Genomic DNA, 13,818 nt, shown 5'->3' with positions numbered 1-13,818 from the left:
ATATTTTTTACTTTACATCCTATATCATTTACATTATTTTCTAGGGGTCAGACACAGGGTATATAAGCTCCTGTCCCATCCTTTATGTACCTGAGTTAAAATGTACTCAAATGAACTTGGGGAAATGGTAATACTTTTCAATGTATGCTTGTTTTGATATTTCAATCTCAATTTCTTCTCCAGTGATTATTTCTGCTTCCCTGTGATCAAGGAGGACAGAGTTGAAGTGAATAATGGAAGGCTTCATAATCATTAGGGTCTTAATTTTGTCTAAGTTCTGTCATTCACTTTTTAAAGATTAAGTATGACAGTTAAATCTGATACATCTCTGGTAGGGAAATACATGCTTGATTGGCATGAATTTGAAGTTGATCTAAAAGAATTATTTTTATCTAACTTCTATGATTTTATATCAAGAATTCTAATAAATGTAACTAATATTAATTCACCTTCTGGCAAATGCAGCAGCTTTTGTGTAACATTTTCTTTTGTAGTAATACTCCACAAGATGGCCTTGAGCATAGACATTTCCACGTTCTGCTGCTTCCTTCAGGCACTCCAAAGCAGCCTTTGTATTTTGACATATGCCTTGTCCATAGAGATACATAACACCAAGTATACCCTGTGACTCCAGACTTCCATTGCCACAAGCTTCTGAATGCCAGAAAAATGCCTACAGAACAGGCACAAAGTTCTTGTCATTTTTGAAATATTTACATAACCCTTTGCTTCTAGTAAAAATAGACATTCCCCAATCTAGCCTATAGCCTAACTGTCTTGCATACTGTCTGTTTTCTTTAAAGCTCTTTTATCTAGCAGCTGGAGAGAGGTGTCTGCATAGTAATAAATGCAGAGCCACTCCAAGACTTACATTCATTTCCTTTACTCATGCTGTCCTGTGCCCCGCCACTACCATTGGTCGTTTCTTAAACATAACGAGAACCATAAATCTTAATCCCACTTCATAATGCTGATTCTTGAGTTTCAGATCTGATGCTCCCACCTCCTGCTAATTGTTTCATTAGAAAATCCTGATTACCAATGCAGGGCCGGCTCCAGGCACCAGATAAGGAAGCAGGTGCTTGGGGCGGCCAATAGAAAGGGGTGTCACTCCGTTCCTGATCGGGGTGGCACGTCCGGATTTTTGGCGGCAATTTGGCAGCAGGTCCCTTAGTTCCTCTCTTCCTCTTTGAGCTGCTGCCGAAGTGCCACTGAGGAGGAAGAGAGGGAGTGAAGGACCCGCCGCCAAATTGCCGCAGAAGAATGAAGCAGATGGATTCAGCTGCCGCCGAAGTGCCGCCGATCGGCTTTTTGTTTTCTTTCCCGCCCGCCGCTTGGGGCGGCAAGAAAGCTGAAGCTGGCCCTGACCAATGTCAAGGGATTAAAATAAGAAATTTTCTTTCTGTAAATATGCCAGTTTGGGGCTAAATGGGTGAAAAAGTCTAGAAATAATAGAGCATATATTGATATGAATAAGGTACAAAAGTCTCTTTCTGGAATGCTTCACAGATCCAAATGAATCTGGGCATTGAATCATGATATGGAAAAGGCAGAAATTGGCATTACCTTTTTCAGATCTTTTGGATTTGATGTAGAATAAAACATTCCCAGGGTACTTTGAGCCTTTACACTTGCCTTTGGATTCCCATGGTCTGCAGCAATAATCCACAGCCTAAAAAATAGGGAGGAAATCTAAGTAACATTACAAAATGGTATCTTAAATCATGGAGAAATTATTAGATTAAATTACCTTTCAGCCTCTTTATCTGAATGCTTAACACCGCATCCTTCAAAATAAGATCTGCCAAGATTGTATGCAGCAGCATATTTTAAATGTCTTGCTTTCGGAGCGTTAGAGTTGATGATTATTTTCATGTACTCCACTCCTTTTTCCTTTGAGAGAAACAGATTTTAATCATAACTGCAGAAGGTAAAAAGGATAAACATTAAAATTCCAGGTAAAGTAAGTTACATATTACACACAAAGAACTTTTCAGTTCTAAAACTCTCTAAATGTTAAAAGGTATGGATGTGATCAGTTAAGGTAGTGTAAAGAGTCTTCTTACATTTTAAATATTTTCATTTCTAAAAAAGCAAAAACTAATTTTCATTATGCTCGATTTTTGTGAAAAAGTTGAACTACTACTCTAAAAATTGATAGTGTGTGGGATGTCAGTTTGATAAGGATGACACATCATAAATCCTTCGTCTAGCTTTCATTGTACCAACTGTGGACCATCATTCAAGATCAGTTTGCCACCTACACCAGGTTTAACAATACTACAATTATTTTATGAAATTAAAGCCATTCCTTATAAAATGGGAGCACTGAACAAAACTGGATTTACTCTGTTGTGCCAAGTTTTGTAGCAAACAACCCTATACTCTCATGGGATAAGAGGGAAGGTCCTCTCATGGATTGGTAACTGGTTAAAAGGATACAAAGGGTAGGAGTAAATGTTCAGTTTTCAGAATGGAGAGAGGTAAATAATGGTGTCCCCTAGGGGTCTGTACTGGGACCAGTGCTATTCAACATACTCAGAAATAATCTGGAAAAAGGGGTAAAGAGTGAGATAGCAAAATTTGCAGATGATACAAACTACTCAAGACAGTTAAGTCCAAAGCAGACTGCGAAGAGCTACAAAGGGATCTCACAAAACTGGGTGACTGGGCAACAAAATGGCAGATGAAATTCAATGTTGATAAATAGAAAGTAATGCACATTGGAAAACATAATCCCAATTATACATATAAAATGCTGGGGTCTAAATTAGCTGTTACCTCTCAAGAAACAGATATTGGCATCATTGTGGATAGTTCTCTGAAAACATCCACTCAATGTGCAGTGACAGTCAAAAAAGCTAACAGAATGTTGGGAATCATTAAGAAAGGGATAGATGATAAGACATGGTATGCCCCCATCTTGAATACTGCATGCAGATGTGGTCACTGCGTCTCAAAAAGATATATTGGAATTGGAAAAGGTTCAGAAAAGGGCAACAAAAATGATTAGGGGTATGGAACGACTTCTATATGAGAGATTAATAAGATGGGACTTTTCAGCTTGGAAAAGAGATGACTAAGGGAGGATATGATAGAGGTCTATAAAATCATGACTGGTGTGAAGAAAGTAAATAAGGAAGTGTTATTTACTCCCTTAATAACACAAGAACTAGGGGTCACCAAATGAAATTAATAGGCAGCAGGTTTAAAACAAACAAAAGGAAGTATTTCTTCACACAACGCACAGTCAACCTGTGGAACTCTTTGCCAGAGGATGTTGTGAAGGCCAAGCCTATAACAGGGTTCAAAAAAGAACTAGATAAATTCATGGAGGATAGGTCCCTCAATGGCTATAAGCCATGATTGGTGGGGATGATGTCTCTAGCCTCTCTTTGCCAGAAGCTAGGAATGGGCGACAGGAGATGGGTCACTTGATGATTACCTATTCTGTTCATTCCATCTGCGGCACCTGGTGTTGACCACTTTCGGAAGACAGGACCTTTGGTCTGACCCAGTATGACCGTTTTTACGTTCTTATGGTCACTCTCCTGAATTCCTTGGCTAGATGTGGTAGGCCCCACCTCTGTTTCACTTTTTAGGCATCAGAGGTTTTGGCCCATCTTTTGCCAGCAAAGAATGTTACACTCTTAAAATCTGTAATGGCTGCTACATCTGTATACTGTAATATTAAACAATCATTCTATATACTTCTGTACCTATAGTATATCTAATCAAGCTAAGTATTTATATAAAGATCAGCCTCCAATATAGGAATCTGAATCAACAATACCATCTTAATATATACTTGTGGGGCTGGATGGCTTAGGAGACTTGTAACAGGATAATGGAGCTTTTCATATCTAAGTTACCTATTCAAATGCAAAAATTACTGCTCTCTTATGGTGTTTCATGCCTCTGAAATGAATTTGGTGGTCACAATCCATATTATAAAATTGTATCTCCACAACTGGCACACTTACTAAGTTTCATAAAAGAAGCTATGCACTGACTAGAGAAGAAGACTGAGCTACTCTTTTACCCCCCGGAAGTTGGTGCCTCTAGGAAATGGTTGAGGTATACTGGCAGGATAGTGTATGGAAACTTATGCTTCACTGCCCCTCAACCTGAACCTGTGCTGTGGTTTAATGGAGGACTCCCAGAGTTCTTAAACTGGCACATTTCTCATGTGCTAAATTCTCTTACAAACACACTTCTGCATAAGAAAAACAAATAATTATTACAAAATTTAAAACGATTAAAGGACTTGTACTTGCATTAGATTTAGGACAGTTTTTAATGTATTAAATTTTCCATTTTTTTTTTATAACTTTTCTTCAACGTGTTGTTCCTTAAATCACAAAGTACGGTTAATGGAAGTACATGATTTGGTATAAGTAGGTAATATCAAAATGTAACTATAGTGTCCTCAATAACAATCTCTGAGAGCAATGTTGAAAAAAATATGTCAGGGTACACTGGAAAAGAACAGCTGAGTCAGTGCCAGCTGTCAGCAGCTGCACAGTACATCATCCTAAGCATTCAGTTAGTGAGCAGTCGGGAAATGCTAGTATTGTAAGGATTTAATAGTAGATACCACATGTAAGTATTAAAAAGGTGTATATAAATAATCCTCTGTTAAAAGGAAGGCCAGCCATTCACTACTCATATTACCAAGTATAAACAGCCAAAGAAAGCCAGCCCTAAGCTTTACTCCAAAGTATACCATAATGGATCTAACTCAGGCAAAACACTAAAAAAAAAAAAAAAAAATAGAAACCTAAGAAAAAGCAACATTGCTCTAATCTCACTAAGCAATAAAGGTAGTAGCATCCTTTCCTCTCTGTTAATTGGCCGTTTCGTCTACCCTTCTCCCCCAGCACCTCCACTGCCAGCCATATTTTCCCTGCCCTCCATTCTCATCTCCACCCTTCTCTTCCTCCTCTTCCCATTCTTTTCTTTCCCCATATCCCTGTCCCTTCATATCTATGCCCCTCAATAACCAATCCCTTTCTTCTCCTACTCCCATGATCCTAGCAACTCATTCCTCCCATTGTCTCCTTTTGCTTCTATACTACACATAAAGCAAAATCAAGCTAACGTGGAACGAACAAACATTTTCAAACCATCACTCTGGTTGGATATTGCATTCCTTAATGTTTTTTCTATTCAGATTGTAAACCCCGTGGGGCTGTACTTTTATTGTAACTAGTACAACACAGTACTGATTCCGTTAAGAGCCTCTGGGTGCTAATGGATCTGGGCCTTCATATCTTCAAGGACGATAGTATAAATGTGCTAAACTAAGAAACTGCAAAGATAACTCTGGAATTAAGTTCCGCAGTGATAATAGCAGCAGAAAAATTGTCAACTTTATCTTTACGTGTTATAAATATATCTGTTGACAATATGAAAGCAATAAATTTAAGCCATCTTTTCTAGCTCACTGAAGGAAAAGAATAAAACAAAACAAGAAACATGCATTTTTTAAGTGCCAAAGTAAGTAAAGTGGTTGCAATAGCAGTAGGGCATATTTGTTTACTTAAATGCCACTAGAATTGACATTTTTATTCTCATGGAAGAACACTTCTCGGGATTATTATGAAAGGGGATTAAAAAAGTAAGATGCTTCAATTTTAGTATGACGCAAATATAAAAATGCAGATGTAGAGAAAAAAGTATTTTCGGTTTCACTTAGCAAAAGTAATATTTATTGTATCTGATACATCTCTAAGATGTGCATTGTTCTTTGTCAAATTATATCATTAGCCTAATTAATAAACCAAATCATCAGAAAATATAGGATTAGAGATGTAATTCTCTCCCTAATATATTATGGCCTGGTCTACGCTAATGAGGTAATCTATCTTAATTACGTAACTTGTCGATGTAGCTTAGATCGACTTAAAGCAATGTCTATATGTCGACAAGAGATGTTCCCCAGCTTCCATCTCTTGGGGAGGCGGACTACTGAAGTCGATGGCAGAGTCTTCACTAGATCCGCTAAATCGATGCCTTCTGCATCAATCCCAGCAGTGTTGATTTAGCCGGTAGTGAAGACAAGACCCCAATCCTTCATGTGAGTAACTTTATGCCTTTTAGTAGTCTAGCTGAAGTCAATGGGACTATTCATAAGCATAAAGTTACAAGTGTGGTTAAGGATTTGTAGCATCTGGTCCAGAGACTTCAACATTGCAGTGTACTAGGCCAAATCCCACTGTGTAAATAAAGCAAATAAGATTCCTTTATATGGTGCCTTAAAGCACATATTAACAGAATACAGGAGAAGACACAGGAGAAAGGTGACGATTCAGAGGCTGGACAGGACCATATTTGACACTAAATGGTAAGAATCCAATGGAATTTTTATAGTTTAATGAACCATTTTCTGGTCTATGCCTAAATATCAATTTATAGAAATTGGGTTCTCCTTTTATTTTTGTATTCCTTATTTTAAAATGCTGAATCTCTGTATCCAATTTGTGTAGTAATTCCTAACTTCAAACCATAGTTCGTTATAGGAGAATACTCTACAGTTGAAGAGTTCACAACTACTGTACATAATTCTAGTATCTAATTATTTTTCTCGCCCTCTTCCACCTTGGACTAGACAGAAAAAAACTTCTAACTAGGTACAAATTTGAATGATGCACTTAAGTCCTGATCCGGCAGCTGGCTTCATTTGAACAAATCCCTGTGCCTATGCAGAACTCCACTGATGTCAGTAGGCCTTCATGTGCATACTGTAGTCTATCTGCATGAATCCAGTTGCAGGACTTGGGGCCTTAAAGAACAGACGTTACTTCTCTTGTTGACTTGGTCTTGAATATGACGTTTAACCAATGAATAAATTAAATAGTAATTTTTACAGGGTTTTTTTTTTTTTTTTTTGGGGGGGGGGGGGGAACCCTTGACTGAAGTTATTAGAAAGAGGGGAGTCATGAAGAGGACTCTCACCTTTCCACAGCCATACACTGTCTTGTAACACATTCCCAGAACCACATAGGTGTTAGAGATGTGTTAATGGCACTGTTCTCTGATCAAGAGTATAAAAAGGTCTCGGGACACATCACTGGCAGAGAATTAGCAATGGAGTTATGTATCAGAGGGGTAGCCATGTTAGTCTGAATCTGTAAAAAGCAACAGAGGGTCCTGTGGCACCTTTAAGACTAACAGAAGTACTGGGATCATAAGCTTTTGTGGGTAAGAACCTCACTTCTTCAGATGCAAGAAGTGAAGTTCTTACCCACGAAAGTTTATGCTCCCAATACTTCTGTTAGTCTTAAAGGTGCCACAGGACCCAATGGAGTTATGTTACATTGACTTTATTGCTTTACCTAATATACTGTTTTTGACTGAGAGAAAAATCAAATGTAATCCTTTGGTTGTACAATTTAATAATATTCCTGCCCTCTAGTGCTAGAAGGGTGATTTTCTGTAGAATTATTATTATTTATTTGTATTCCCACAGTGCCTCAGAGCCCCAGTCATGAACGAGGACCCTGCTGTGTTAGGCGCTACAAATATATATTGTTTGTAAATTCTTCAAATTATGTCTTTTCTGTAACAGATTTTTTTTTTTAAAGAAAATTTGTCTTGTGGCTTGAAACCTTAGAAATTGTTTCTTGGCTTTTATTTTTATTGGGTTTAATTTCTGTTTAAATGTAACTTAAAAATTACTATATATTATTTGCTTTCAACATAGAGTGAATGCCTTGTGCTTTCCAAACGACAACATTGTTCTTTGCCATTGAGGACAGAGACTAATACATTGAGTTGCAAATGTATTAAAACAATACTGTTCAAAGGAAAATATTTTATGAGGAAATGTTTAACCTGGACCATTACCCCAACTCATTAATGAGCCTCTGCCTGAGCACACAAAGCTCTGCCTGCATGGAACAAATTGCAGGATTGGGACCTCACTTTGATAATATGGTGTACTGATTGTTTTAAATTTTTAAGGTCTATTAAATATGGAAAGTTATGTAAGGGTCTATCTAGTAAGGTTAGAAGAAAAACTAAATATAGACAGTTGGATAATGACTTACTGGGTCTTCTTTGGTCCCCAATCCATCATAATACATTACACCCAGCTGATACAGAGCTTGAAAATCCGTCTCCTTAATTTTTTCAAATTGTGTAAGTGCTTCGTCATACCACCCCTGAATGAGACAGTGAGCAATCAAGTAGTACATTATAGTGTATATAACAAATGAACTCTTCAGTATAATTTATTTTTAAACTAGAGTATTTGCTCAGTGAACATGAGAAAAATCATATAGCAGTAGAAAGGAACAAAAAATTATTTTTATATGGTTAAAAAAAGTCACTCTGAATACACTGTTAGCAGTTGGGACAGGTAAGGTCAACTTTAGAAAATAATGAATCAGAAGGAAACACCTAGGACTTCCAACCAAGTTTTGTTACTGTATATGGGTATGTATACACACACAAAATTAGCATAGCATATGTATCAGTTTACCACACTGCACATCGCCCTAAAGATGCCACTATTTGTAATCCAAGGAGTTAGTGCCACAGCAGAAACAGGAAAAATATGTAGATATTTTCAGATACCCTTATTTCTTCCTAATTAATCTTCCAATTTAACTGTCTATCCTTATTCCACAAAGCACATAAACACACTTAATTTTAAGCATGCGCTTAAATCACATTAATTTTTAATTTAATATTTATTCCACTCTATATACATCCGAAGAAGTGGGCTGTAGTCCACGAAAGCTTATGCTCTAATAAATTTGTTAGTCTCTAAGGTGCCACAAGTACTCCTGTTCTTTTTGATTAATTTTTAAATAATTGATTTCAGTGGGACCTAAGCACATGTTCAAAGTTAAGCAGTTGCTTATGTGCTTTGCTGAATAGCGATAAAAATGCTTTGCTAAATTGGGGCCCACAACTCTGATCTCACACCAAGACTTCACTACCACAAATGTGTGACGGGTTTTTTTTGTTTTGTTTTACAGAAAGATGATAAATGAGTGGTAGGATTCTACAGTGAGATAACATTGGGTATGTCTACACTGAGAAGTTGTCGACAAAGCTTTTGTCTTTACGGGTACTTAAAAAAGCCCTCCTTCCTTCCTCCTCCTGCCCCGCCCGCAAAAGACAAAAATTTTGCCGACGCAAGTAGCAGTGTGAATGCGGACTAAACTAACGCCGCTCGCGGGGCTGGAAGTATTTTGTCGGCAAAAAAGTTGACAAAGTACCGACAAAGAGCGTTTACACATGCTGACTTTTAGTGACAAAGCTGTGTCGACACAGCCTTGTCGCTAAAAGCTGCGTGATCTAGACAAGCCCTATAGTGGAGATAAGATACTTGTAATGTTTACCATTTACTGAGAGGTAGCTAGGTGAGTTCCTCACCATACACGCTCCTCATGCCTGTAGCTGCCCTCCCTTTTTGCCTCCAGTAAAACTGAAGTTCCTAAACTCCACTATATTTTCACAGCAGGATAGCTAATGCATGTTACTTATCCAAACACACCTTTGTCAGTGAAGAGACAGAAATCTGTTTGTGGCTTTCTTAAGTGTTCAGGAGGCAAACTTTACAATATTTGCTACTTCAGTAACTCAGGAAGAAAACTGTTTTTAAATACTTAGTAAAACAATGACAGTAGAATCCTGTTAATTGAGGACTCTGATATCCTGATTTAAAGGTGCCAATTTTTTTTTTAATTTAAAAGAAATTGGAAAAGAATTAAATAAAATACTACACTGAATAAAAACTATAGTTACTGTATTTCCTCATTTTTTTAAATTATTTATTTGGCAACAACAGTTTAGAATTTAACAGCTACTTAACATGTGGTTAAACAGCCTTCAGCTGGTTCAATGCCTTTGGCTAATTCTGTCCTAATTAACTATTAGTTATTACCATTAGCCTAAATCAGGTCCCCTGGGGGATGTCTCAAAGCAGCCATCCTAAGTGATTATACCCCTTTTAAAAATAAACAAAAAACAATTGGGAAATCGTAACAGCCTTTTACACCTACCTGGTATATGCATCAGAAAAACTAGAGCTGCAAGATGCAAGCCTCTTAAATCACACTTTTATAGTTCAATGAGCTGGATCAATGGCAAAACTGTGCAACAACATACAAAACTATATAGATTTAAAAAACTCTTTAAAACCTTTACTATATGAAACTACACTATAAACCCCAACAACCTACATGCGGGTGGCGGGTATCAAAGACCAGCGCAGGTCAAGCCTCCTCTGACCCAGGCCGTGGACCTGTCCATATTCTGCCCCAAGGCCCCGCACCCCCGTCCCTCTTGACCCTGAAGCTGGCGGGGGCTCACTCAGCTCAAGTTGGCGGCCTGGAGCTCGGGCCCACCGGTGGCCCAGGGTGACACTGGGTCCAGCCAAGCGCTGGGGCTGGCAACTCGGCCTGGCGCTGGTGCCAGCCCAGTGCTGGCGGCTTGGCCTGGTGCTGTGGAGGCTGGCAGCTCGGGCTGGCACTTGGGGAGCTAGGCCCAGTGTCACAAAGATACTAAGGTATTTAAACCCCAGACTTAGGTGCCTAGGTCCTAGTTTCAGCTCCACTGTGATCCACAAAACTCCTGTTGAACCCTGTAGGTGCCTATGCTCAATTGTTGCCTACGTTTTCAGGGTACAAGTTCCCTAGGCACCTATGTTTCTGCCTCTGTGCATGCATGCTACTGCCTCACTCCATGCAGCTGGACACCTATCTGTCACTAAAGCCACAGAGTGATTCACAAATTGGGGGAAGAGAGGCATTTAGCCACTTAAGTTGTGTGAGGGGTGCAATTCGGTAGGCATGCTGAGGTTACCTACCAGTCCAGGTCCCATTCAAAACTGGCCAAAGGAGGAGATGATAGTAGTGCCTACATTATAATTTTTAGTCCAGTGATTACAGCAGTCACCTGGAATGTGGGAGACCCAGGTTCAATTTCCCCCCCTTTCTGCCAGAGGGGAAGAAAGGATTTGAACAGGGGTTTCCACCTCTCATGCAAGTGCTCTGACCACTGAGATGATGTGGGGCTCCCTCAGTCTCTCCTGTTGATGCTGTTGCACTGTGGATAAATAACGAAAGAGTTATTGGAGCAGGGTCTCCCATCTCTCAGGTGTGTGCCCTACACAGTCTACAGTCTTTCTCTCTCTCTGGCCCAATGACAACTTAAGTATTTATCCATAGTAGAACTGGGGGAGGGGAGGAGAGGAGAGAGAGTGAGGGCCAGTGGTCAAGGCACCCACCTGGGAGACCCAGGGTCAAATCACTCATTATTTATCCACAGTCTAACAATTTCAACAATTGGGATGGAGGGAACTGCCCCATCCCAATCAGAATATCCCATAGCTCAGTGGTTAAAACACACTCTTGAGAAGAGACCCCTGATCAAATCCTAAAAAAATCCCTCTCCCCAGCAGAGAGGGGGGAATTGAACCTGAGCCTCCCACATCCCAGTGCTCTAAGCATTGGGCTAAAAGTAATAAGGTGTGAACCAGCTCCTCTTAATCCAGCCATTTTGTGTGAAGTGAGGCAGGTGCCTAACTCAGTGGTTCCCAAACTTATTCCGCTGCTTGTACAGGGAAAGCCTCTGGCGGACCGGGCCGGTTTGTTTACCTGGGAGCTGCTGGAAGCAGATTTCTGAATTTTGCAGCAGCAAGAGGTGCCAGAGCAGTCAATATTATGCAGAGACCACCTCAAAGATGTGAGTATTAGCATGTGTCTAGATATGAAGATCTGGTTAAGACTACACTTCAATATACAACATGGATATCTAAGCTCCAGTTAGCCAAGGAACAGTCTGATATTCCACTAGATGGGTCCAATCTTACTCCCACTGAAGTCAATAAGTGTTTTGCCACTCACTTCAGTGAGTACAGGAATGGTCCCAATAATTCTGCTCTCTATGCAGTCAGCAGGACTTCTGGCAATAACTACAGTCAGAAGCACTAAACCCAATTTCTCAAATTTGAGAATATTTGAAATAATAATGTATCTGTAATTTTATCCTTCTCCTATCCTGCCACTCTGGGTCTCATTCTTTCTCAGGGAATCATGCTTCCCACAGTTGCTCCATAATTCTTGTTTGATTCGGATTTTTTTATTTTTTTACTTATTTCACTTTGTATGTATCTTCTTTTGTAACATTTTCTAGTATTACCTCTTTTTCCATGTGGAAATTGTACTGAAAAGTGTCAGTTTTATAAAATGTTCTAAAAAGTAAATAGTAAAGTACAACCTCTTCAAAGTACAGCTGCCCTTGTAGAAAATATGCCAGAGGATCTCCATCTATGATCCTCTTCGCCAACAGCTCCTCTGCCCTTGCAAACAAAGCGGTATGGCTATAGTTCCCTGATAAAAACAGATATATATTTGTCTAATCACAACAAACAGAATAATATTGTAAGTACACTATTACACTGAAGTTGTAATAGTTCTCTTTTTTTACCCTGACAGACATCATTAAGATGTTCCCTTTTTGTTGCATGCTCCATAGACTCAGCTAAAACAGATCAGTGTTTTATACTGGAGGAAAAAATCTACAATAAAGATAATTAAACCTTTATGAAACAGTTTACTTTGCCATAAAAATGTTATATGTATTTGTATGATGAAAACCTGATCTCAGTTGGTGGAAAACCAGAATACAAATAACAAGTTCCCTTATACAAAGATTATCCACACTGGAAACATGAATTGCTAATGTTTAGAACAGTTTAAGCTAAACAACTGAAAATATCAACATTTTAAAGATGATGAAAACTCCTTTCAAAACTGGCAGCCAAATCAGGGAATATTACTTTAAGCCCCGATCTTGCAATCTGGTGCATGGGCTTCACACAGGCACAAAGGTCCACCTACTTACAATGACTTGCAGGAGCTGGGCCTTACAGGAAGGAGAGACATTGTTTCATATGCTAGGGCAGTGTTTCCCAAACTTGGGATGCCGCTTGTTTAGGGAAAGCCCCTGGCAGGCCGGGCCAGTTTGTTTACCTGCCGCATCCGCAGGTTCGGCCGATCGTGGCTCCCACTGGCCGCAGTTCACCGCTCCAGGCCAATGGGATCTGCTGGAAGCGACGGCCAGTATGTCCCTCGGCCTGTGCTGCTTCCCACAGCCCCCATTGGCCTGGAGCAGCGAACCACGGCCAGTGGGAGCCGCAATCAGCAGGACCTGCGGACATGGCAGGTAAACAAACCGGCCCGGCACGCCGGGGCTTTCCCTACACAAGCGGCGTCCCAAGTTTGGGAAACACTGTGCTAGGGCCTGGGCTACCTAAGTGGCTGACCTGATTTAGATGCCTAACTCCAGGAGAAAGTCTGCAGCTGGGTAACCCAAGCAGAGGGAAGTGGCCCACCAGCCACGTGCACCAGATCAGCTGCATACTTGCCTATGCCCCCTTCTCAGCATTTCTCTCCTGGCTAACTTACCTGACTCCCCACTCAGCTGGCTGGCTTTTGAAAATCGCTTCCTTAGGGGACTCTCTCAATATATTTTATGGGGTGCCTAACTCAAGGCTGAAAATTCTCCTGGGACACAGCATAGGGGGCTAAGTGTTGCAATGCCTAAGTATCACTGAGGATCTGAGCCAAAGTCACTTTGAAAATGAGACTCAAGGGCCAGATTTTCAAAGTTATTTATATGCTTAAACATACGGATATGCACCTCGTGGGCTTTTAAGGGTCTAACAAGTTACGCACTTAAGTCGTATTTAAATCAACAGGAATTAAGTGTCCACCTGCTTGGGCACTTTAGGAAATCACATTAGGAGCCTATCTGTATCTTCATGATCCTAAATACCTTTGAAAATCTGATCCTTTGGCA

At 39.8% G+C, this 13,818-nt stretch overlaps 1 protein-coding gene across 6 annotated transcripts in view; it reads right to left on the bottom strand.

The window, feature by feature from the left end:
* Positions 1-13,818, bottom strand: part of LRP2BP (LRP2 binding protein) — a 28,614-nt gene that overhangs the window by 9,662 nt on the left and 5,134 nt on the right. For 5 of the 6 annotated variants that reach the window (XM_054028959.1, XM_054028960.1, XM_054028961.1 and 2 more), the window contains exons 3-7: positions 12,235-12,347; positions 8,052-8,165; positions 1,751-1,893; positions 1,567-1,672; positions 450-673 (exon numbers count right to left, since the gene is read on the bottom strand). In XM_054028959.1, the coding sequence (XP_053884934.1) occupies positions 450-673; positions 1,567-1,672; positions 1,751-1,893; positions 8,052-8,165; positions 12,235-12,347 (700 nt within the window). The remainder of the gene's footprint in view (positions 1-449; positions 674-1,566; positions 1,673-1,750; positions 1,894-8,051; positions 8,166-12,234; positions 12,348-13,818) is intronic. The other variant, XM_054028963.1, reaches the window with a different exon arrangement.

The sequence above is a fragment of the Malaclemys terrapin genome, chromosome 5 (genome assembly GCF_027887155.1).
Source record: "Malaclemys terrapin pileata isolate rMalTer1 chromosome 5, rMalTer1.hap1, whole genome shotgun sequence".
NCBI lineage: Eukaryota > Metazoa > Chordata > Testudines > Emydidae > Malaclemys > Malaclemys terrapin.
Note: the sequence above shows the minus strand (reverse complement) of the source record. Positions and strands in the feature narration are given on the sequence as shown.